Raw genomic sequence first — 25,382 nt, 5'->3', positions numbered from 1 at the left:
AGCTGTGTCTGTCTTCTGCCTCCCACAGTGGGGCCCCAGATCCAGCAGAAGATTTTCATCAGCCTCTCTCGGTTGATGGTCATTGGGTGGGTTGATGCTCATCAGTCCCCATGAGGTTGGCTGGCTCCTGGTCCTTCCAGTAGGTCCTGCCTGTGGGAGAGACAGGGGGTCCCAGGTCCCATGTAACCCCTGAGCTTCACCCCACCAGCCATTAGTATTTCATCAATGTTTCCAGGTCTTAGAAATGTTGCTCTTCTATTTGAACCCACGTGAGCTTTTGACTTTTTTCCCCTATGTTATCCATATAGTCATGTAGTGAATTGCAGGGAGGTTTTTACCCAAAGGCCAAGGAATGTTTCTCAAAGTGACTGGAAAGTCACCTTTGTAAGAGCTGAAGTTGGGAGCAGTGAAGACGGCAAACCACTGGCCTGCACCAGGTCAGCCAAAGAGGCTCCGGAGTAATTCTAAAGTGAGAAATGACTTAGTTTTAAAACAACTGAGCCTATTTAAAGTCTTGAACATGTTTTTATGTTTACCCCTGAAGGAATTCAGAACTTCCCACTGTAAAATATGTTGCTATGGCATATTGACTATTTTGATTTAAAGACACTTGGAAAAAAGGCAAATCCAGAAAAACAGCATACACACATGCATGCTCTGACCTTCTTTGTTTTTCTTATAAGCAGGAAATAGGTTGCCATTGAAATGCATCCCCTTTATGCCAGAAGGAAATAACATTCTTATCATCAGGACATAAAGTTGAGTCCAGAGAATTCTACACACAGAGATCTTGATAAAATAATTCTATCTTATCCTCCCCTCATAATGTGATTACTTTTCCACAGTTGCTTCTCTTTGTTGAAATACATATAAAAACAAGTAAGTTTCCCAATTTGGGGATTTTTCATTTCTTAAGAAGTCTCCCCTCACTTTATGTACAACTTGCACTAAATAAGCTTGTCTGCTTTTCTCCTGTTGAGTTGTCTGCTGTCAGCTGATTTCACAGGCCCTGACACATAAAATCCTAATGCGGTAAAGGTAAACTTTTGCCTTCCCTTCAAGCTAAACTGGATTCCAGTTCAGCAGACTTGTCTCCAGGAATGGTGTCCATCTGCTTTCCTGTGTTAGAGAACAGAGTCAGGCACATTACAGACACAGTTACAAACTGAGAACAAGTCCAGGGATGAGGCTGGAGCCTCATCTGACTGCTCTGTGTCCCCGAAAAGCTCAGCCCAGGGTGAGCTCAGCGCTGGGGGCTTTGTGGACACAGCCTGTGAGCAAATGCCAGCTGGTCCTTCTGAAAAGGCAGACAACTCCCAAATGCTTTCTTCCCTCCACAGAGAAGTCAGAGCAGGACTAGCCTCCCTTCCAGGAATCTCCTCCTGAAACGGGCTTCCTGTTAGAACTGGGTCCTGAGACTCCAGCCACCAGGGACCCTTCCCGATTAGAGACTCTTTTTTTCCATTTCTCCTGCAGGCAGAGACTGAACATGAATGATGCTGACTCAACATCCTCAAATGATGCTGGAAGACAGTGTCCAGACCACTCCAGATCCACACTCACACACACACACACACAGGCACACACAGAGACACACACATACACACCACGAAGGCCCACATGCTTTTGTAACTCAGGGTCTTGATCTCGTCCAGAGCAAAACCTCAAGTTTTCTCACCCATCTGTTCTCGGCTCCTAGAGACCAAAATCATAAAAATGACCAATGACCTGAGCCAAGGGTGGTCTCCCAAATTCTGTGTCCTGGGACCAAGGTAGGTAGCAGCCAACTTAGACCCTGCACTGTGACCTGGTCTCCTGCCTCCATCTCCTTCCTGTCTGCCTTTGGTGGTTGTCATGGGAAGCTAGACACCAGCTCCCCTGTAGTCCTGCCGCCGGAAGTCTAGGTTGACTAATGCTCCCAGTTTGTTGGGGACAGAGAGTGTTCCCAGGACACAGGAGAGCTGTGCTAAACCAAAAAGGTCCCGGAAAAGCAGGGTGAGTGGCCTCCTCCCAAACAAGAGTGATTTAAATGAGGATCCATTGGCCAAAGGACAGAGGTTTTATTGGCCACATGGCCAACCCTCTGCCGCAGCGTCAACCTGGCCCCCTGTCAGCCTGGCAGGAGATGCCTTCACAAAGACTTTAAAGGTTCCCACTTCCTGAACTCCCTGACCCTCCACCAAATCCACTCTCCTCCTCACACCTCCCAGGAGATCACATGGGAGGAAGGAGATGTGTCCAGGGTCACTGCTGGTTTCTGTCCTGTGACCCCTTGTAAGCTCCTGACATTTCACCCTCTCAACCCACAGTCCCAGCTTGATGCTGCCCCAGGGCCCTCAGGTCAGCCTCGGCCTCCTGAAACTACCTGCTCCATCAAGGACTCATAGCAAGAAGGAAGTGTCCCCAAGGCTCTTCTACAGAGGCTGTAATGGGTCTGGGAGGGGAGGCAGGCAGATGTGGGGGTGGGTGGCAGTCTGCCCACCCACGGTCACCTTGCCTATGAAGACCCCCAGGGGCCCTGAGTGGAAACGGCTGGGAAGCTGTGTCGGTCCCGTCTGTCCACTGCTCACTCCACAGTCTCCTCAGTCTTGGAGTCACTACAGCGCAGGGCCCCGCGGCCATTCTCATTCCTGCGGGAGCCCCTCTACCCGTCTACCAAACATGAAGAGGTCCATGCTGGGTGCAGCCCCGGAAACAAGTGACCAATCTGACAGTTGCTTTGAAAAAAGTTCTTTATTCAGCTTGCTCTATAACAAGGAAAGGCTAAGATATATACACCACAGGCCAAAGAATCTGGTTCCTAAAAAGTCAGAAAAGAAATTCTATCTGCAACGAGTGCTCCTAGTGTGTAAGATCCCTGCTGCAGGTGGGATTTTTAGGTGCCTGACCTGCTTGCCTGACATTTTGTCCCTGCGCCAAGCCTGTGTTTTGGGGGAAACTGCTCTCATCTTTCTCACCCCCCTCCTCCGTCCACCCCCACCATGCACCCGGCCAGAGTTTAACACAGTTGTGTGCTCTGGGTACCAAGCTCTGGATGCTGGTTTCTTCCCTCCTCACGTGGCTCCAGAGCACAGGGACTTGGGTCTGAGCACCACATCCTCCTGCTTCACATCTTAGTGCTTGGAGGCTGGGCACGGGCCGCCCGCACTCTCCGCCCCAGTGTGAAGGCTGCCACGGCCACGACCATGACCGCGAGGACCCCGGCAAAAATGGGGGCGGTGTGGTAGTTCCCGTGGGTGCTGGTCTCCTCCTCTATGTCCACCACCTGCCGGTCTGGGAAGGAGAGGAGACTTGGGGTCAGGATGAGCCCAGCAGGGAAGGAGAAGGGAAGACAAGTAAGGGCGGGGTGGGAGGGTGGGTCCCAGGGCACGGTGATGGCAATCAGAACCATTTGGTGGGAGGGAAAAAAATAAAGGGAGAGAGGAGTGCTTTTCAGGAAACTGAAGCCAGATTCCCTCCCTCGAGGGCAGCTGAGTGTCAGCCGTGGGAGATTTCACAGTGTCTTGTCAGCTCTTAGGAGCAATGAAGGATTCTAAACAGAAGGGCAGAGATGGGCTTTGGGATAGTCTCTCTGGCTGAAGGCTCCTAATGGATGTGAAGGGAGGGAGTTGGGGCATTTGACCCCATCTGGGAATGGCTACAAAGGTCCCAGCAAGAGGCAGAGACACAGGCCTTAAGCTACTGCCGTGTCAGTGGGAATAGAGAGAGAGGAGAGACAGGAGCGGTGCCCCATTGGCACCCTTTGCCCTGTCCCTGCCCCGCCTTCCTTCTCTCTGTAGCTCCACCCCCCATGGCGGGTGACCTGTGATGGAGCTGTGTCTCCTCCTGCTGGAGCTGCAGGGGTTTTGATCTATTTAGTTCTATCTCCTAGCACATAATAGAGCTTCCAGAGATGATCTTCCAAAGATCACACCAGTCCACCCTAAAGGAAATCAACCCTGAGCATTTACTGGAAGGACTGATGCTGAAGCTCCAATACTTTGGGGATGCAAAGAGCCAACTCATTGGAAAAGACCCTGATGCTGGGAAAGATTGGATGCAGGAGGAGAGGATGACAGAAGATGAGATGGTTGGATGGCATCACCGACTCAGTGGACATGAGTTTGAGCAAGCTCTGGGAGATAGTGAAGGACAGTGCCTGACATTCTGCAGTCCATGGCATCGCAAAGAGTCAGACACGACTGAGCAACTGAACAACAACAAAGATGCCCGGAATGCTGAAAATGTGAAGGAAGAGCCTGGAAGCAGCCAGACTAGGGGAGGGCCTGGGTCTGGGCCCTGGGAGGGAGGGAGCTGTCAAAGAACCTCTGTGAGGAGGAGCCTGTGCCCTCAGTGGGGTTTGTGGCAGCTACTGCTGCCCCATCACTAACACCACCACATTTGTTGGCCTGGCCCAGCCTGGACCAGAAATGATGGGAATCCCTCTGCAAACATAACCTCATGTGCACCCACAACAGAACAGCACAGCAGGGGAACTCTGCTCCCCATTCCAGGTGCAGAAAATGAAATGGCTTTTCCAGGGTCAACCGCTGGGAGCCGTCAGAATAAACCAGTCCTGCCTGGATCTACACGGCCCTGCACCGACCCTGAGGTCACGACCCTGAGGTCACGACCCTGAGGGTACAGTTTGTCATCATCATAGGTAGTAACGTGATCATTAATGTTAACACTGATGACAATATAATGCTAACAAAGTCACTGATCTTTGCAGCCAATGGCTTGTACCAGGCAGAGGCCAAAGCAATGTAACTAATGGTGTTTTATGTAACACTTTCTGCAGTCCTAAGAGCTAAGGATTAACGTTTTTGTTTCATGGATGAGTGTGAGATCGGTATTCAGAACTCACAGGATAAAGGTGTCAGGTGTGCTGTGTCCCAGGTTAGAACTGTCTTGACCAAACCCCTCACATGCATCCCCCCACAGACCAGAAGCCCTTGGAAGAACATGGGAACCAGGTCTAGTTCGACTCTGTATTGACTCCATGTCATATAGCACGGGTGCCCTATTCAAAGGGAAATAGGACACCCACAGAAGCAGCCTGAGTCCCTGTGGTTCACGGTCCAGGTCCCAGGCAGATGGCGGGGTGGGAGGGGGGCCACCTACCGAGATTCCTCTTCTGGGGTGAGGCCTGCAGCTGGATGGGTCCCAGGACGACATCCACCTTCTCCTGGTAGGAGCTCAGGTCCCTCTTGGCCCTCATGATGCAGCCTCTGTTGCAGCGGGAGAAGGGGTCATACACCCGGCACACGACCATCTTGCACTTCAGGTACACGGAGGGGAAGCGGTTCAGGAAGTGGAAGGAACTGAACTTGAAGCGGACGATGTTGGACGAGGGCTGGTGGTAGGATTGGTAGGTCTCATCCTTCACACACCTGGAGGAGCAGAGGAGTGGCTGTGAGCTCTCAGCAAGGCTCTGCGCTCCTCATGCCACCCGACCACACGGTGCACGTCCTCTGGGGAGGATGGCGGTCATGGGGTCACCTGCTCCCTTCACAACCCTCCTGTGGACCACCTGCTGGGCAGGCTCTTTATCCACTGCCCCATCTACCCCTTGTTTAACCTTCCCAACAGACTGGGATAAGGGCTTCACTATACTCATCTGATGGCTAAAGAAACTGGCTCAGAGAGGTGCAATTTTCTATCCAGGGTGATGCAGCTAGCATGGTGCTGAGCTGGCTTCTCAACTGCAGTCTGCTTCAAAATCAATGTTGCTCCTGCTACATGCATATCTTTGGAACCTTAAGACTCAGCTGGAGTTTAGTCACTTGGTCTAATGTTACTTTATAGCTAACCTGCTGGATGACAACTGACGACTCCCTGAGTTCTCCAGATACCCAGAAATGATAGCCTGGCTACTGAAGCCTGAGCTACTGGAGCCCAGTCTGCCTTCCTTGTGCTCTGGGCTAGCTGGGCATGAGTTTATCAGGTAAAAGCTGAAGTCCACTCCCAGAAGACGCTACTTACCCGCTCCGGATGAGATCGTAGGTCAAAGATGTAAAGTCATCAGAATTCGGTGATGCCACACAGGTGTCCACAAATAAGGCTAGGGAGGGGTTAGAACGGAGGATTTCAGCCTGAAGGTACAAATTCTGGTTTAGGTCCACATAGTATGGGTTGCTGGTCACCGGATACAGGAATGAAGAGGATGTATAAAAGGAAATGTTCACGTCAAAATTGCCGTATTGTATGTTCTCAACCTCGATGGTGTCGTTAGTAACATATATCGTGTTAACCCAGGTGTTCTGGAGCATCTTGCAGCTGACGTGAATTTGGAGGTCCCTCTTCCTATTGATAATGCTTCTTGAAGCAGTCGCTTTGAGGAAGTTGGAGTAGGTAATGGTGTCGTTATCCACCTGGGAGGGGCAGGAAGGAGAACACAATCAGGCAAATGTCATCCACTAAGGGCATCTCATTGCTGGCTTGGGTTAGGAGGAGATTGAAGTGATGCTGCAAGACTGCAAAATGCTTCCAAAGCCTCAGAGAGATGGGAGGTACCTGTCGCTATGGCTACTGTTACCTGGGATGGACACACTTCCCAGCAAGATTCCCTTCTTTCATACCTCCCCTTTCCTTTGCCTCATGATACAGACCATGAGGCTGGTGGTCCTCCCGGGAGCTGCTGCTCATGGAAGGATGGGTGTGTCCGGATGATCCCTACCCCAGCTGCATGACTAAGTTGAGTTTGGTCTTCCTGGCTCGGGGCCCTTCGGGCTGTTCTGTTTCAGTCTCACTCTTGCTGGGAGAAATCAAGGGAGGCAGTTGTGAGGGAGGGGCGGCTAGCAGGATTCGATTTCACTGTGCTGTGGGGATGCGTGTAGCTATTGCAGCTTGGTGTCTGAAGCTGCCGGAGCCCAAGATAACAGAGATCCAGACTTATAGCCGTGGCAGCTCTCTGACCTCTGGGCAGGAACCTCCCCAGAGGCTCTTATGGAGCACGGGGTGGGTGCCATGGCAATGCAGGAGCACTTCCGTCATGCTTTGGCTCTCCGCTCCCCAAACCACAACACCATTTCCTACTGTACCTTTCAGGAAGCAGCAAACTCATATGATTGTTGGTCTCTCATGCTGTTTGATGTGCTTATGTCTCGTAAGAGCAACCTCTCCAGGGAAAAGAGTCTCGCAACCTGATGGTCTGTGAGCAACTCAAGGAAGGGCGATGTCTAAGCATCTCTCTTTTCCCAGAGCTTGGTAGTGCTGACAAGAGCATCATTAGCATCAATAAAAATTCATGGAATGGAGGAAAGGCCCAGAGCATAGAAGCCCTGCCAAAGTACTGTGATGGAAGAAGGATGGAGCTGGCAGTAGCAAGCCCAAATGGCCAAAAGGTCACAGGTGAAGAAGTGCCCTTGGAAGCCCTATGGTCACGATCCTCTGGCAGCAGGTGAGGTGAGCACAAGGGCAGCAGGTGGAGACAGGGGAGAGGGGGGAGGACTCTCCCTCCCAAATGCTGTGATGGTCAGAACCTTGCCTGGTATGAGTTCCCACCAGTTGTGGGCGCCTTTGCAGGAATGGACACAAAAATAGTGGCCTAGATAGAAGCCCTTGTAATATGTAAAACAACCGTACTCTTAAAAAAAAAAAAAAAAAAAAAACATGGAAGGGGGACTTCCCTGGTGGTCCAGTGGTTGAAGGGCAGGGGATGAAGTTTCAGTGCCTAGTCAGGGAACTATGATCCCACATGCCTTGCAGCTGAGTCAAAAAAAAAAAGTGAGTCATTGAGTCAGTTACACATGTACACCGTGAGGAGCAAAAGTGCATTCCTGGCCATTTGGGAGATTAGATAAGTTCCCTTCTGAAGCCAGCACTTGTACAACCTAAATATAATTATTCTTTAGAACAGCATGTGTTGCAGAGGCTTTGACTCCATGTCTGAAGTTGCAGAGCTCAGCTCTGAGTTAGTCCCTTCCAGAAAGACTTGTGAAAAGAGAAAAGTTTAACAAGTAACTAAAGTGGTCAGATATGCAGATGACACCACCCTTATGGCAGAAAGTGAAGAAGAACTAAAAAGCCTCTTGATGAAAGTGAAAGTGGAGAGTGAAAAGGTTGGCTTAAAGCTCAACATTCAGAAAACGAAGATCATGGCATCCAGTCCCATCACTTCATGGGAAATAGATGGAGAAACAGTGTCAGACTTTATTTTTTTGGGCTCCAAAATCACTGCAGATGGGTGATTGCAGCCATGAAATTAAAAGATGCTTACTCCTTGGAAGAAAAGTTATGACCAACCTAGATAGCATATTCCAAAGCAGAGACATTACTTTGCCAACAAAGGCCCATCTAGTCAAGGCTATGGTTTTTCCAGTGGTCATGTATGGATGTGAGAGTTGGACTGTGAAGAAGGTTGAGCGCCAAAGAATTGATGCTTTTGAACTGTGGTGTTGGAGAAGACTCTTGAGAGTCCCTTGGACTGCAAGGAGGTCCAACCAGTCCATTCTGGAGGAGATCAGCCCTGGGATTTCTTTGGAGGGAATGATGTTGAAGCTGAAACTCCAGTACTTTGGCCACCTCATGCGAAGAGTTGACTCATTGGAAAAGAGTCTGATGCTGGGAGGGATTGGGGGCAGGAGGAGAAGGGGACCACAGAGGATGAGATGGCTGGATGGCATCACTGACTCGATGGACGTGAGTCTGAGTGAACTCTGGGAGTTGGTGATGGACAGGGAGGCCTGGAGTGCTGCGATTCATGGGGTCGCAAACAGTCGGACACAACTGAGTGACTGAACTGAACTGAAAGTGGTTTTAGTGGAGAAGGAAATGGCAGCCCACTCCAGTACTCTTGCCTGGAAAAGTCCATGGATGGAGGAGCCTGGTGGGCTACAGTCCATGGGGTTGCAAAAGAGTTGGACACGACTGAGCAACTAAAAAACAATTAAGTTTAGGCTTTAGCACCCCTATCCCCACCCCAACCCCATGCACAGGTCCTCCCAGGGGTCAGCAGTGTGCTGGCACCACCATGCGTTTCTGTAAGATTTCTAAAAGTAAGATATGCTTGCGTTCTTTCCACGAAGGAGGCACCCGTCCCTCTCACCCACCCCAACCTCAACCTATATAAGCTCTAGGACCTTCAAAACCTGAAACGGCCCCTGGGAGTTGCTACTGTTCTTGCTGACCTGATGGCAGCCTGCCAGGCACCCTCTCTGGTGGACACTGTGGGAAAAAACTCCCCGCTGACCTTCCTTCCTTTTTCTGTTTGAACGTGGCTGGAGCCAAGTCATGACACCAAGGAACACATTTATATCCTCACCCAGATTATGTTCTGGTTATACCACAGTCATATTTTCTGGGTCCCCAGGATTCCCAAAGCATAGCATCCTTCGCTAAGAAAGCTTGCTTGGCAGGAGGTGGGGGGAAGCTCCGGGTTACCTGCTGGGTGGTGCCGCAGCTGGAGTAGGGGATCACGAACGTCACCAGGCTCGAGGTAATCTGGGGCTGACACTGGTAGCTTGTGTCCGAGCCGGGAATAGCAAGGTCCCTGACAGAGTAGCCCAGGGATTGGAGGTAGCTCGTCCTCACTCTGGCTTCCATGTGATTTTGCAGGCAAAGCAGCTCTGGGGGCCAAAGGCAGACAGTGCAGTCAGTCAGCGCACCCCCGCTAAGCCCCCAGAAAAAGACTGAGATGGCTGGCCCATGGTCTTCCTGTGGACACAGCTCACCACCCCCCCTCCAGATGCCCTGGGGCTCAAGTCAGTTTCATTCTCCTGAGACCCCTATGAGGGCACAGGGACTAGGATTCCTCTGATGGAGAAATGGAGGCAAGATGTAAAACAACAAAATGTTTCTGCCAGGTTGCCATTTATCCTTTTAGTAGGATAGCACTTGGGCTTTGCTGGTGGCTCAAATGGTGAAGAATCTGCCCACAATGCAGAAGACCCAGGTTCGATCACTGAGTGGGAAAGATCCCCTGGAGAAGGGAATGGCAACCCGCTCCAGTATTCTTGCCTGGAGAATTCCATGGACAGAGGAGTCTGATGAGCTACAGTCCATGGCATTGCAAAGAGTCAGACACAACTGAGTGACTAACACACACAGAGTAACACTTGGGGCAACTTGCAGGGATGTTGGGAAATCAACATCCTTAGCTATGGACTTAGCATAGGTCCTGCAGCTAAGGGCAGGTCAGTGCTTAAAATCCTGACTACAAAGATATCCAGCACATCTCCTTGCCCGGCCCCTGGTCAATCTGTACATCAGTCCATTTAACAGATCCAACCATGGCTACCATCCTCTGCAGGATGTGGCTGAGAGAGCAGCTCAGACCACTTTCAGGAATCAGCCGAATGTGCTAGGTCTCAGGACATGGTCACAGTGTCCCACACTCTGGGAAGGCCACAAGGTCTCAAGCCAGGTGGTCCCCTCTGCCCTTGGCACTGACATCTCACTGTCTGGTGACAGCATCCTCTCGCCCCTTCTACTTCATCTCTGCTGTCCATAGAAAGGCCAAACCACCCCCCATCGGCCAGTCCTGGGCAGCCAGAGTCCCCAGACCCTTTGCTCTTGGCCCCCTTCTGCCCCACACCAAGCCCTGGTGGCCTGACGGGACGGCTCTCGTTTCTCCTGCCACAGCCCTGGGATGGCTGAGCCACCGAAGGCGCTCAGAGGTGTCACCCTGGATGGGCGGGGACTTACTCGTGTTTCCATTGGAAAGAATGGAGAAGTATTCGGCTGAGAACCCTCTCTTGGTGATGGAGATGTCGCTGATGAAGCGGATGGAAATGAAGTTGGACGATGAGGTAAAGGAGCCCCTTGCCCCATCACAAACCCGGGCGAGCAGCGGGGAACTGTGGTGGGGGCCGTCGTACACTTCGATGTAATCATAGTTACAGCCGCCTTCCAGCCTGCAGAGATGGAACACATGGTCTGGCTTCACTTTCAACCAGGATTTGATGCCAGCGGTCAGAGGCGTTACACCTCTAAGCCAGAAACTCTGACAAAATTAATAATCTAAAGAAATAGACTTTCATTTTTTACCAGAGTAGAGTCAATGTACAATATTACACAGGTTATGGGTGTAAATACAGTGATTACAATGTTTAAAGGCTATACTCCATATATACTTATTTAAAAGATATTGGCTATCCTCCCTGGGCTGTATTGAAAGCATAGAGCCTTGTAGCTTGTTTTCTACATCATGGTTTGTCCCTTTTCATCCCCTACCCCGAGCACCCCTCCCTCAACCCCTCTCCCCACTGGTAACGACCAGTTTGTTAGACTTTCTTAAATCCAGTGGAGGTTCATCCTCCCATGACTTCCATACATCGGTCTTAGTCCTGCCTTTTGGGGTCATGCATATGAAATCTACAGCTCCTCTCTTGACAGCCCTTCGCAGTATGTAATAAAGAATGACATCCCACCTTTGACTTCTTCTTTGATGAAAAAGACCCCAGTTTCCCATAGAATTTTTTTCTTAAAATCCATGAATTTATAGTGACAGAAACAAATAATTGAACAAGTAAATACTGGGCAAATGAGATAACCTCTCTGTGGCTCAGATTTCTTATTTATAAAGGTGAAATCTCCCAATGCAAGTGTACTGAAGAGAGCTATCAGGAGGCTCTAACAGTGGAAAAGTGCTTCCTAAGATGCCACAAACAGTGGTCATTGTTATTAAGATGCTGGCTCAGAACTAGTCACGGTCAGTTTTCCTCTGTAGAATTTCATGAGCTTTAAGTACAATCCCCCAAATGAATAGTAATGATGAAGAGGTTAAAATAACATCATATCTTTTGCAAAACTCCACACGAATTTCCAAGGCAGAAACTCCCAGGCCACCGCAAGCAGAAATCAAGAAAAAAAAAACTACTTTGTTCAGTGGTGACTGTTAGAGAAAAAATGATGGTACCCCCTTTCCAGGACTCTCCAAGCTACTGGTGTCTCAGTGTGGTCACCCCTGCCCCTTGAGCCAATCATATATCCTGGTGGTTCTGATGTTGTCTCCTCTGCTTAAAACAAGGATTCCCACCCTTCATTGGATGAGGAACAGATAACCTAAGCTCTGCCACAGGAATTATTCCTCTTCTGCCCGAAACCACTCCCCCAAGAAAGAGGGAGCAGAGAGAAAAGAGTTCAGAAAAACTAGTGTGGTTGATAGGATTCTTTGTGCTACCACTACTTCTAACAATAATCCCTCGCATTGGGTAACACTGCCCGAGTATTTTCATATATTTCTCCTGTGACTTTCCCAGGAACCAGGAGGGGAGGGGAGCGGATATTATATTCTCCTCTTTTGAGGCTCAGGAGAGTTAAATGATTTCCTGAGGTCACACAGCAAAGTAGTGACGGACCTGCAACTTGACACAGGACCTTGATCCTGGCGTCCCCTCCACGGCTGCTTCTAGGCTCGGTCGAAAATGGAACCCATAGAAAAAAAAGGGCAGTGGGGCAAATATCTCTCCTGAAGTGCCATTTCTCTCCTCCTAGAATGTCTGCAAGGGGCTCACCACACAGCCCTCCCCGCCACACACGCACTTACTGGACATCTCTGAAGGCCACAGTCACTCGGTAGTTGTTTTGAACTTCAATGTCCCACACACACTTGGCATTGTTCGGATAGTTCCTAGGGTAGAATGGGCTGGAAAAGTTCCCTGAAAACTGGGTCAGGAAACCTCCGCAGGCTGTTGGGACAAAGGGAGAAATGCCGATGACCCACAGTGTACACCATACAGTCACATGGGGGAAATCCACCGGGAGGTGCCTACACCTGGACTACCTACTGAGGGTCAGGGCGGTGCCCCTGCAGGGAGGCCGTACCTAGGGAAGCCATCTCCTCACTGTTCTCCTCGTCCCTCCCCAGTGTCACTCATCAAGGAGAAGGGAAGGGGGACTGGTCAGTGGGGCTCAGAACTTACCGGCTGGGCCGGTGACGTTGTAAACAGGATCTGTTGACAAACAGAAAAGATAATGATCAGTTTCCTGGCACCCTTGGTTCAGCTGCTGAGTCCTTGTCAGCTCTGCGCTGGAAAAATGCCAACCCCAAGTTCCCAGCGAGATGCCAGATGCGGGACTTGCCCTCTGGGAGCTCACAGCCTAAAGAAGAGGATGGAAAAGAGCAAATCCCAGCCTCCGGGGATGGGACTGTGATGGAGCAGAGCCCAGGAGGTGCTAAGAGCTGGGAGATTTGGCTCCTGATCCAGACTGAGGAGGGAAAGGGGATGGGTACACAGGGAGGTGAGGCCAAAAGGTCAGAAGTGTGCTCTAGGCAGAGGGAACAGCATGTGTGAAGGAACCTAGGTATGAGAGTAGATGGCATAACTGGGGACCCCCTGTGTGGATGGAGCAGGGATGGGAAGGATGGCAGGAATCAACTCCACAATGGGAAAGAATTTGCAAGCCCCAGAGATTATCCCGAGCACTGAGGATCTGGGTCCAGACGGTGCTGAGGATTCCAGCCTCGAGGCCGGGACAGACCTTGGCATTTGATGAAGATACTCTAGAGCACTGCAGAGAATGGGTCAGGGGGAGGGGCAGCCTGAAGCTGCTGCTGCTGATGTAGGAGACAAGGTGGTGAGGAGGGGAAGCTGGGGATGCAGAGGAGACATCTGGGGCAGGGTGGGAGCAGTGAGCGGCGGTTCAGCACCCACTCAAAAGCAGGCTATTGGGAACTTTTGTTGATTACATGCCAGGCTCCATCCAGGCTGCACTGATCTGGGACTAGTGTCCCAGACGTGGGGCGGGACCTACACAGTGGGAGACTTCACCTAGACATTGACCAGAGACCCAAATCTTAGGATGGTCAGGTGATTAAAAGACAAAGAAGAGCCTGGAGAGAGGCCCAGCCCTCCTGGGGTTGGGACATCAGCCACAGAGACGCCACGTGGCAGGAAAGTCAGGAGCGGTCAACTCATTGGAGAGTGAGCGCCGTGACTGCAGCCCGGAGACCAGCAGCCAAGCCTGGGGAGAGGAAACCCAAGGCCTGCAGGGCAGGTGGAAAATGTGATACTTACTCTGAGTGGGTGTAGTCGTTGGGGACAGCCAATCTAGAAAGAAAACCAAGTGATTTTAGGATATTGCTGGATCAGTTTTTAATTCCATTCTCAAGAGTTTGACAGAGAAAGTAAATCGTTCTCCTTACTTCAGGACTTCTCAGAGCCTTGATTATACCAATTTACACTGACCAGACAAAAGGGGTTAGAGACACAGCACATCCAAACATACTAGAACCAGATATTTTCCTTGTGTCATAAAGATCATTTGGGGAATCGCCCTCAACATGAAGGATTATTTAAGAGATAAACCTCTGTAGGGCTGCTATTCGGTCATAGTTCTACAAGGTGACAGTCCTGCTTGGCATGACTGGGACACTTATTTTCATAGAAGTGATCACAGGACATAATCCTCTCCACCCCACAGCGGCTCTGAACAGGCGCAGGCAGCAGGAGGTGCCAGGGGACCAGAGGTTCCTCCAGGGACAGCTGAGTGACAGCCCTGGTCCTGAGGACTCAGCGGGTCACTGAACAGCCTCCAGAGTCCTCGGAGGGAAATGACTCTTCAGGAGGAGGCTGCTCTTCTATCGGAAACCTGAGAGGTGGAATCCCGGAGAGGACTTGGCTGGGTGGGGCTGCAGGGACTCACCTGGAGTGGAGGAGTTGATCAGTACATCCGCAAGAAAGAGGAAGCATGATCAGCCTTCGCACTAAGTTGGTGTTGTTTAGTTGCTAACTCATCTCGGGCACTTTAGGGACCCCACACACCGTAGCCCGCCAGGCTCCTCTGACCATGGGATTCTTCAGGCAAGAACACTAGAGTGGGTTGCATTTCCTTCTGCAGGGGATCCTCCCAAACCAGGGATCGAACCAGCATCTTCTGCTTTTAGGTGAATTCTTTACCCTCTGAGCCACAAGGTAAGCCCATAAAGCAAATGGGAGAGTAATGGTAAGCTGGATAGCAGCTGAGTGATCAGCACAAGGACCAGAGATGAAGTGGCCTCTGCAAGGTCTCCCAAGTGCACAAGTCAAGGGGTACTCTGACAAGCTCCTGCCCACCCCCACACCCTGAACTAGCCACAGACACCATCAGTCACTGGCCTCCAGTTTCCCCTGCTCCAGTTTCCAGCAGCTCACAGGTGAAAGGGGCCTTCTGCAAATGACATCACCCAATACCTGAGCAAATGACTCCAGCATCTTCATGGTGGCCACAATTGTGGTAGAACCAGCCTCGGTTCCGGCACTGCCAGAGATTGGACTCCGCCCCTGAGCACACCACGTCATCCAAGGTGATGGGACCAGAGCCAGAGCCAAAGTAGGCATTTCCTGGGGCTGAGACTGCATATCCACAGCCCAGCTGCCTGCACACCACCTGGGCATCTTGAATGTCCCAGTTGTCATCGCACACTGTTCCCCACTGGCCACCATGGTAGATTTCCACACGCCCAGCACATGTGGGATGGGAGGAGTTCCAGTTCACCAATCTCAAGCTGACATCTGAAAGACGCACACTGTAAGAGGTGATGAACCCCATCCCCCAGCAAACACCCAAAGCCAATTAACCCCTGGTTCTTTCCCCATCCCAAAAGCCACCCAATGACACAGATCAGTGAATAAACAGCTACCCGATCCACCTGGAAGGGGCTCTTGACATCACAGAGTTCAGATCCCTCATCTGCTAGATATATTCTTTTCCCCATCCGCTTCCATATTCTTTCCACACGGTTTATCACAGGTTACAGAATATAGCTCCCTGTTCTCTACAGTGGGACCTTGATGTTTATCCATTTGAATGTAGTAGTTTGCATCTGCTAATCCCCAAATCCGCATCCACCCCTTCCCCAAAACCCCATCCCCTTGGGAAGTACAGATCTCTTCACTATGTCTTGTACTCACCTCTTGGAAAGGAGTTATACCAAGCAGAAAAACCAGTTTTTTGGACACTGCCGTCACTCCGAAATCGGACAGTCAATCGGTTGGAATAAGAAGTGAATATTTCCCTGGTGTAATGACAGATTCTCCTCGCTGAGGCGTTGCTACTCAGCGGTCCATTAAGGATTTCAACATAGTCATAACTGCAGCTACTGTGTGTCTCCAACCTGTATGGAAAACGGGGTTCATGTCAACATCAGGATGTCTGCTGCTCATAAACTTTGTAGCTATTTTGAACTTTATGAGAAATGTCCTCGAATCTAAGATCTTCTTCTTGCTCTTCCTTAATCAGATCAAAGGACTGCCCAATATTGTCTGATACTTCCTGGTGGGGATCAGAGAAACCTGAAACGTCGTCCACGGTACCCAAGACGAGAAAGCCTCCCGGCCCAGGACCCAACCCAAACCACTGGGTGGTCCATGGAAGACGCCTCCTTCTCCAAGTGGCCTGGGGGTTACTTACTGCAGAGTGTCGAAGCCCAGGTTTATGAGGTAGCCGGGGTTCACTTGTATTTCCCAGACACAGTCGGCGTTGTTGGGGTAGTGTCCTGGGTAGGATGGGCTGGAAAAGTTCCCACTGGCACTGGATAAGAAGCCACCACAACTTGAAAAGGAACCTGTAGAGCAGAGAGAGAGGAACATCCCCATTGTGGTGGGTCTCTGGGGGTGTTGTGACCAGCGGTTGTGTTCCGGGTGAGTGTCTTCAGGAAGTCCTTTTCCCTCCTGCAGGACTTCTCAGTGCCTTGACCATTCCACCTACTCGGAGACTGGCCAAAAGGACTGGCATGCACAGCAGCACACCTTCCCATTTTGGCACCAGATGTTTTCAAGGGGCCCTAAAAATGGCAACCCACTCCAGTGTTCTTGCATGCAGAACCCCAGGGATGGGGGAGCCTGGTGGGTGGCCGTCTATGGGGTCGCACAGAGTTGGACACGACTGAAGCGACTTAGCAGCAGCAGCAGCAAAGATCATTTGGGGGTTACTCTCAATGTGAAGGAGCATTTAGCAGAGAAAGCTCTGTAAGGCTGCTACTCCGTCTGTTTTGGAAATGGCCACAGTTCTGCATGGCATGAGTGGGACCCTTATTTTCATAGAAATGATCAGAGGACCTAATCCTCTCTCTCTCACTGAACAGGCACAGGCAGCAGGAGGTGGCAGGGGACCAGAGGTCTCTCCAGGGACAGCTGAGTGACAGCCCTGGTCCTGGGGACTCGGCTGGTCACTGAACCGATTCCAGTCCTTGGAGAGAAATGACTCCCCAGGTAGAGTCTGCTCTTCTCCTTCTGGAAACCTGAGAGGGTGGAATGCCAGAGACAAACCTGGCTGGGTGGGGCTGCCGGGGCTCACCTGGAGTGGAGAAGTTGATTCCTGGTGCTGCAAGAAAAGAGGTAGCATGATCAGCTTCAGCATCCACAATGGGCTGCAGTGAAGCCATCAGTTTCCTGAGAGGGATGCTGAGTGCCCGGCCCCTTCGTGGCCAGAAAAGGGCGGCCTAGGAGTTGCACCAGGGAGCTGAATAGGAAACACCAATCTCGCATATCGTTCTTCACAAACAACAGCAAATATCTGGGCAATTTCACTCATACAAACTTGATGTCCCCTCCTCGATGTGAGGGATTGATCTGGCCATTGGCTGAAGACGAGCATCACTGAGAGAATGGATCATGGGGAGGGGCGGGCTGAAGCTGCTGCTGCTGTAGGGAGCCCGGTGGGGAGGAGGGAAGCCTGAGCATGCAGAGGAAATATCTGGAAGCAGGGTGGGGTAGGGAGCGGTGGTTCAGGGGCAACTCAGAAGCAGGCTGTTGGGAGCCTTTGCGGGTGACACACCAAGCTCGGCGGTGAAGCAGGGTCCATCCAGTCTGTGCTGACCCCCGACTAGTGTCCCAGGCAAGGAGTTGGACAGAAACAGGTGGTCAGCATCATCTAGAGACTGACTAGACGTAGGAATCTCATCCTGGTCAGACTAGTAAAGGACAGAGAAGAGCCTGGAGAGAGGCCCAGCCCTCCTGGGGTTGGGACATCAGCTGGGGTAATCACGTGGCATACAGTCAGGAGAGGTGGACTCATTGGAGAGTGAGCACCCTGACTGCAGCCCGGAGACCAGCAGCCAAGCCTGGGGAGAGGAAACCCAAGGCCTGTGGGGCAGGTGGAAAATTGTGTTACTTACTCTGAGTGGTTGTGGTTTGTGGTGGCTGCCAACCTAGAGCGAAAAACAAGTGATTTTAGGAGGCTGCTGAAAATTGTTAAATTCCATCATCATCATTTTGATGGAGAAAGGAAATCCTTGTCCTAATAAAGATTTCTCAGAAACTTGACTATTCCCACCTACAGTATTACTGGCCACGTGGGCTAAGTACATAGAATTTCCCACCTGATTCAGGAGTAGGTATTATCACTGTGGGAAAAGATCATTTGGGGAATTGCTTTCAACCTGAAGAAATTTTTTAACTGATAGATATTTGCGAGTCTGCTACTTGGTCATAGTTCTAAGTGGTCAGTGTGCATGGCATGACTGGGACACTTATTTTCAAAGAAATGATCAGAGGACCTAATCCTGTCTCCCCTCATAGTAGCTCTGACCAGGCACTGGCAGCAGGAGGTGGCAGGGGGCCAGAGGTCCCTCCAGGGACAGCTGAGTGACAGCCCTGGTCCTGGGGACTCAGCTGGTCACTGAACCGATTCGAGTCCTCGGAGAGAAATGACTCCCCAGGTAGAGTCTGCTCTTCTCCTTCTGGAAACCTGAGACGGTGGAATGCCAGAGACAAACCTGGCTGGGTGGGGCTGCCGGGGCTCACCTGGAGTGGAGAAGTTGATTCCTGGTGCTGCAAGAAAAGAGGTAGCATGATCAGCTTCAGCATCCACAATGGGCTGCAGTGAAGCCATCAGTTTCCTGAGAGGGATGCTGAGTGCCCGGCCCCTTCGTGGCCAGAAAAGGGCGGCCTAGGAGTTGCACCAGGGAGCTGAATAGGAAACACCAATCTCGCATATCGTTCTTCACAAACAACAGCAAATATCTGGGCAATTTCACTCATACAAACTTGATGTCCCCTCCTCGATGTGAGGGATTGATCTGGCCATTGGCTGAAGACGAGCATCACTGAGAGAATGGATCATGGGGAGGGGCGGGCTGAAGCTGCTGCTGCTGTAGGGAGCCCGGTGGGGAGGAGGGAAGCCTGAGCATGCAGAGGAAATATCTGGAAGCAGGGTGGGGTAGGGAGCGGTGGTTCAGGGGCAACTCAGAAGCAGGCTGTTGGGAGCCTTTGCGGGTGACACACCAAGCTCGGCGGTGAAGCAGGGTCCATCCAGTCTGCGCTGACCCCCGACTAGTGTCCCAGGCAAGGAGTTGGACAGAAACAGGTGGTCAGCATCATCTAGAGACTGACTAGATGTAGGAATCTCATCCTGGTCAGACTAGTAAAGGACAGAGAAGAGCCTGGAGAGAGGCCCAGCCCTCCTGGGGTTGGGACATCAGCTGGGGTAATCACGTGGCATACAGTCAGGAGAGGTGGACTCATTGGAGAGTGAGCACCCTGACTGCAGCCCGGAGACCAGCAGCCAAGCCTGGGGAGAGGAAACCCAAGGCCTGCGGGGCAGGTGGAAAATGTGATACTTACTCTGAGTGGGTGTAGTTGTTGGGGACAGCCAATCTAGAAAGAAAACCAAGTGATTTTAGGATATTGCTGGATCATTTTTTAATTCCATTCTCAAGAGTTTGACGGAGAAAGTAAATCGTTCTCCTTACTTCAGGACTTCTCAGAGCCTTGATTATACCAATTTACACTGACCAGACAAAAGGGGTTAGAGACACACCACATCCAAACATACTAGAACCAGATATTTTCCTTGTGTCATAAAGATCATTTGGGGAATCGCCCTCAACATGAAGGATTATTTAAGAGATAAACCTCTGTAGGGCTGCTATTCGGTCATAGTTCTACAAGGTGACAGTCCTGCTTGGCATGACTGGGACACTTATTTTCATAGAAGTGATCACAGGACATAATCCTCTCCACCCCACAGCGGCTCTGAACAGGCGCAGGCAGCAGGAGGTGCCAGGGGACCAGAGGTTCCTCCAGGGACAGCTGAGTGACAGCCCTGGTCCTGAGGACTCAGCGGGTCACTGAACAGCCTCCAGAGTCCTCGGAGGGAAATGACTCTTCAGGAGGAGGCTGCTCTTCTATCGGAAACCTGAGAGGTGGAATCCCGGAGAGGACTTGGCTGGGTGGGGCTGCAGGGACTCACCTGGAGTGGAGGAGTTGATCGGTACATCTGCAAGAAAGAGGAAGCACGATCAGCCTTCGCACTAAGTTGGTGTTGTTTAGTTGCTAACTCATCTCGGGCACTTTAGGGACCCCACACACCATAGCCCGCCAGGCTCCTCTGACCATGGGATTCTTCAGGCAAGAACACTGGAGTGGGTTGCATTTCCTTCTGCAGGGGATCCTCCCAAACCAGGGATCGAACCAGCATCTTCTGCTTTTAGGCAAATTCTTTACCCTCTGAGCCACAAGGGTAAGCCCATAAAGCAAATGGGAGAGTAATGGTAAGCTGGATAGCAGCTGAGTGATCAGCACAAGGACCAGAGATGAAGTGGCCTCTGCAAGGTCTCCCGAGTGCACAAGTCAAGGGGTACTCTGACAAGCTCCTGCCCACCCCGACACCCTGAACTAGCCACAGACACCATCAGTCACTGGCCTCCAGTTTCCCCTGCTCCAGTTTCCAGCAGCTCAGAGGTGAAAGGGGCCTTCTGCAAATGACATCACCCAATACCTGAGCAAATGACTCCAGCATCTTCACGGTGGCCACAATTGTGGTAGAACCAGCCTCGGTTCCGGCACTGCCAGAGACTGGACTCCGCCCCTGAGCACACCACGTCATCCAAGGTGATGGGACCAGAGCCAGAGCCAAAGTAGGCATTTCCTGGGGCTGAGACTGCATATCCACAGCCCAGCTGCCTGCACACCACCTGGGCATCTTGAATGTCCCAGTTGTCATCGCACACTGTTCCCCACTGGCCACCATGGTAGATTTCCACACGCCCAGCACATGTGGGATGGGAGGAGTTCCAGTTCACCAATCTCAAGCTGACATCTGAAAGACGCACGCTGTAAGAGGTGACGAACCCCATCCCCCAGCAAACACCCAAAGCCAATTAACCCCTGGTTCTTTCCCCAACCCAAAAGCCACCCAATGACACAGATCAGTGAATAAACAGCTACCCGATCCACCTGGAAGGGGCTCTTGACATCACAGAGTTCAGATCCCTCATCTGCTAGATATATTCTTTTCCCCATCCGCTTCCATATTCTTTCCACACGGTTTATCACAGGTTACAGAATATAGCTCCCTGTTCTCTACAGTGGGACCTTGACATTTATCCATTTGAATGTAGTAGTTTGCATCTGCTAATCCCCAAATCCGCATCCACCCCTTCCCCAAAACCCCATCCCCTTGGGAACTACAGATCTCTTCTCTATGTCTTGTACTCACCTCTTGGAAAGGAGTTATACCAAGCAGAAAAACCAGTTTTTCGGACACTGCCGTCACTCCGAAATCGGACAGTCAATCGGTTGGAATAAGAAGTGAATATTTCCCTGGTGTAATGACAGATTCTCCTCGCTGAGGCGTTGCTACTCAGCGGTCCATTAAGGATTTCAACATAGTCATAACTGCAGCTACTGTGTGTCTCCAACCTGTATGGAAAACGGGGTTCATGTCAACATCAGGATGTCTGCTGCTCATAAACTTTGTAGCTATTTTGAACTTTATGAGAAATGTCCTCGAATCTAAGATCTTCTTCTTGCTCTTCCTTAATCAGATCAAAGGACTGCCCAATATAGTCTGATACTTCCTGGTGGGGATGAGAGAAACCTGAAACGTCGTCCACGGTACCCAAGACGAGAAAGCCTCCCGGCCCAGGACCCAACCCAAACCACTGGGTGGTCCATGGAAGACGCCTCCTTCTCCAAGTGGCCTGGGGGTTACTTACTGCAGAGTGTCGAAGCCCAGGTTTATGAGGTAGCCGGGGTTCACTTGTATTTCCCAGACACAGTCGGCGTTGTTGGGGTAGTGTCCTGGGTAGGATGGGCTGGAAAAGTTCCCACTGGCACTGGATAAGAAGCCACCACAACTTGAAAAGGAACCTGTAGAGCAGAGAGAGAGGAACATTCCCATTGTGGTGGGTCTCTGGGGGTGTTGTGACCAGCGGTTGTGTTCCGGGTGAGTGTCTTCAGGAAGTCCTTTTCCCTCCTGCAGAACTTCTCAGTGCCTTGACCATTCCACCTACTCGGAGACTGGCCAAAAGGACTGGCATGCACAGCAGCACACCTTCCCATTTTGGCACCAGATGTTTTCAAGGGGCCCTAAAAATGGCAACCCACTCCAGTGTTCTTGCATGCAGAACCCCAGGGATGGGGGAGCCTGGTGGGTGGCCGTCTATGGGGTCGCACAGAGTTGGACACGACTGAAGCGACTTAGCAGCAGCAGCAGCAAAGATCATTTGGGGGTTACTCTCAATGTGAAGGAGCATTTAGCAGAGAAAGCTCTGTAAGGCTGCTACTCCGTCTGTTTTGGAAATGGCCACAGTTCTGCATGGCATGAGTGGGACCCTTATTTTCATAGAAATGATCAGAGGACCTAATCCTCTCTCTCTCACTGAACAGGCACAGGCAGCAGGAGGTGGCAGGGGACCAGAGGTCTCTCCAGGGACAGCTGAGTGACAGTCCTGGTCCTGGGGACTCGGCTGGTCACTGAACCGATTCGAGTCCTCGGAGAGAAATGACTCCCCAGGTAGAGTCTGCTCTTCTCCTTCTGGAAACCTGAGACGGTGGAATGCCAGAGACAAACCTGGCTGGGTGGGGCTGCCGGGGCTCACCTGGAGTGGAGAAGTTGATTCCTGGTGCTGCAAGAAAAGAGGTAGCATGATCAGCTTCAGCATCCACAATGGGCTGCAGTGAAGCCATCAGTTTCCTGAGAGGGATGCTGAGTGCCTGGCCCCTTCGTGGCCAGAAAAGGGCGGCCTAGGAGTTGCACCAGGGAGCTGAATAGGAAACACCAATCTCGCATATCGTTCTTCACAAACAACAGCAAATATCTGGGCAATTTCACTCATACAAACTTGATGTCCCCTCCTCGATGTGAGGGATTAATCTGGCCATTGGCTGAAGACGAGCATCACTGAGAGAATGGATCATGGGGAGGGGCGGGCTGAAGCTGCTGCTGCTGTAGGGAGCCTGGTGGGGAGGAGGGAAGCCTGAGCATGCAGAGGAAAAATCTGGAAGCAGGGTGGGGTAGGGAGCGGTGGTTCAGTGGCAACTCAGAAGCAGGCTGTTGGGAGCCTTTGCGGGTGACACACCAAGCTCGGCGGTGAAGCAGGGTCCATCCAGTCTGTGCTGACCCCCGACTAGTGTCCCAGGCAAGGAGTTGGACAGAAACAGGTGGTCAGCATCATCTAGAGACTGACTAGACGTAGGAATCTCATCCTGGTCAGACTAGTAAAGGACAGAGAAGAGCCTGGAGAGAGGCCCAGCCCTCCTGGGGTTGGGACATCAGCTGGGGTAATCACGTGGCATACAGTCAGGAGAGGTGGACTCATTGGAGAGTGAGCACCCTGACTGCAGCCCGGAGACCAGCAGCCAAGCCTGGGGAGAGGAAACCCAAGGCCTGTGGGGCAGGTGGAAAATTGTGTTACTTACTCTGAGTGGTTGTGGTTTGTGGTGGCTGCCAACCTAGAGCGAAAAACAAGTGATTTTAGGAGGCTGCTGAAAATTGTTAAATTCCATCATCATCATTTTGATGGAGAAAGGAAATCCTTGTCCTAATAAAGATTTCTCAGAAACTTGACTATTCCCACCTACAGTATTACTGGCCACGTGGGCTAAGTACATAGAATTCCCCACCTGATTCAGGAGTAGGTATTATCACTGTGGGAAAAGATACTTTGGGGAACTGCTTTCAACCTGAAGAAATTTTTTAACTGATAGATATTTGCGAGTCTGCTACTTGGTCATAGTTCTAAGTGGTCAGTGTGCATGGCATGACTGGGACACTTATTTTCAAAGAAATGATCAGAGGACCTAATCCTGTCTCCCCTCATAGTAGCTCTGACCAGGCACTGGCAGCAGGAGGTGGCAGGGGGCCAGAGGTCCCTCCAGGGACAGCTGAGTGACAGCCCTGGTCTTGGGGATTCCACTGGTCGGTCACTGGACAGCCTCCAGAGTCCTTGGAGGGAAATGACTCCCTAGGAAGAGGGTGTTCTTTTATAAACGTGAGAAGTGGAATCCCAGAGAGGAGTCTCACTGAGTGGGGCTGCTGGAACTCACCTGGAGTTGAGGAGTTGATCTGTGCAACTGCAAGAAAGAGGAAGCATGATCAACCTCATCACCCAGGCTCAATGCAAGAAACCCATCAGGTCCCTGAGACTGAGATGCTGAGTGCCTGGTCCCTCCATGGCCTGAAAAGGGCGACCTGGGTTTTGTCCAGGAGAACTGAATATGAAACATCAAGCTCAGAACATCAGTCTCCACAAATGAAAACAGTCTGAGGGGAATTTGCTCTTACAACCTGTAATCACACCCCTGCTCTGGGGGCCCAATACAGAAGGGGCTGCAGTGGATACATGAAATCCACCTGACACCTATCCATGATAGAGGAAGAGAAATAGCCCATCTTCCATGGAAGCTCAGTGTGATTGGACCACAGTGCAAAGAAGAGCTCTTGTTGGAGAAAATCACTCACTAAAATGGCGGTCATGGAAACCTACCTGAGCAGATGACGCTGGCATCCTCACTGTGTCCACAGTTGTGTGTGTTCCAGGGGCTGTGGGAGCAGCTCCACAGGTAGGTCTCATGCCCTGAGCAGCCCACGTCGTCCAGGACAATGGGCCCTGAGCCCTGACCGAACCGGGCACCTCCTGGGGCCGAAATGGCCGAGCCACAGCCCAGCTGCCTGCAGACCACGTTGGCATCATTGGTGTCCCAGCTGTCGTCACACACGGTGCCCCAGGAGCCTCGGTACAGGACCTCCACCCGGCCCTGACACCTGTCACCTCCGTTCACCAGCCTCAGGGCCAAACCCGATTCGGTTCCTGGAAGGAGACAGGAAAAGCCTCCTGTTTCTCCTGAAGGAAAAGGCACTAGGACTGAGATTCAGAATTCTTCCAGGGAAAGGCTGCCGAAGTCTAGGCAGTGAGTCCATAAGGACTTGACTGAGCGTGGTCCTCACTCTTTATCTCCGATGGCTGTGTGATAGAAACCTCGACTGCACTGCGGACTAGCTCTGCAGGTTCCTTGATGGCATCCCCAAACTCAGCAATTCAGGCACTGAATCCTGTCTCAGGATGCTGGTGGGAAGCCCACAGCTTACATCCCAGACCTCCGGGATATAATGACCTTCTGCAGCTGGAGACCACTTACACTAGCTACCCATTCCCACCAGGGTGCCAGGTTCGGCCGTTCACCCCTATGTGGGAACCCACTCCATCAGCCCAAGGGTATTCTGAAGACTTTTCCACTCAGTACGTAGTCAGGTAC

General features: G+C 51.4%; 1 protein-coding gene across 50 annotated transcripts in view; it reads right to left on the bottom strand.

Moving 5' to 3' along the window:
* Positions 1-2,714: 2,714 nt before the first annotated feature.
* The window catches only part of DMBT1 (deleted in malignant brain tumors 1), a 104,349-nt gene continuing 81,681 nt past the window's right edge, over positions 2,715-25,382 (bottom strand). For 45 of the 50 annotated variants that reach the window (XM_045164153.1, XM_045164163.1, XM_045164177.1 and 42 more), the window contains 24 exons: positions 24,614-24,937; positions 24,174-24,200; positions 23,547-23,579; positions 22,727-22,753; positions 21,842-21,995; positions 21,343-21,545; positions 20,623-20,943; positions 20,095-20,121; positions 19,467-19,499; positions 18,648-18,674; positions 18,020-18,052; positions 17,200-17,226; positions 16,315-16,468; positions 15,816-16,018; positions 15,096-15,416; positions 14,569-14,595; positions 13,941-13,973; positions 12,846-12,875; positions 12,470-12,611; positions 10,627-10,835; positions 9,364-9,548; positions 5,965-6,353; positions 5,104-5,372; positions 2,715-3,273 (listed from right to left, as the gene is read on the bottom strand). In XM_045164153.1, the coding sequence (XP_045020088.1) occupies positions 3,107-3,273; positions 5,104-5,372; positions 5,965-6,353; positions 9,364-9,548; positions 10,627-10,835; positions 12,470-12,611; positions 12,846-12,875; positions 13,941-13,973; positions 14,569-14,595; positions 15,096-15,416; positions 15,816-16,018; positions 16,315-16,468; positions 17,200-17,226; positions 18,020-18,052; positions 18,648-18,674; positions 19,467-19,499; positions 20,095-20,121; positions 20,623-20,943; positions 21,343-21,545; positions 21,842-21,995; positions 22,727-22,753; positions 23,547-23,579; positions 24,174-24,200; positions 24,614-24,937 (3,365 nt within the window). In that variant the 3' untranslated portion in view covers positions 2,715-3,106. The remainder of the gene's footprint in view (positions 3,274-5,103; positions 5,373-5,964; positions 6,354-9,363; positions 9,549-10,626; positions 10,836-12,469; positions 12,612-12,845; positions 12,876-13,940; positions 13,974-14,568; positions 14,596-15,095; positions 15,417-15,815; positions 16,019-16,314; positions 16,469-17,199; positions 17,227-18,019; positions 18,053-18,647; positions 18,675-19,466; positions 19,500-20,094; positions 20,122-20,622; positions 20,944-21,342; positions 21,546-21,841; positions 21,996-22,726; positions 22,754-23,546; positions 23,580-24,173; positions 24,201-24,613; positions 24,938-25,382) is intronic. The other 5 variants (XM_045164158.1, XM_045164159.1, XM_045164164.1 and 2 more) reach the window with 5 other exon arrangements.

This window comes from Bubalus bubalis, chromosome 23 (assembly GCF_019923935.1).
Source record: "Bubalus bubalis isolate 160015118507 breed Murrah chromosome 23, NDDB_SH_1, whole genome shotgun sequence".
NCBI classification, from domain to species: domain Eukaryota; kingdom Metazoa; phylum Chordata; class Mammalia; order Artiodactyla; family Bovidae; genus Bubalus; species Bubalus bubalis.
Note: the sequence above shows the minus strand (reverse complement) of the source record. Positions and strands in the feature narration are given on the sequence as shown.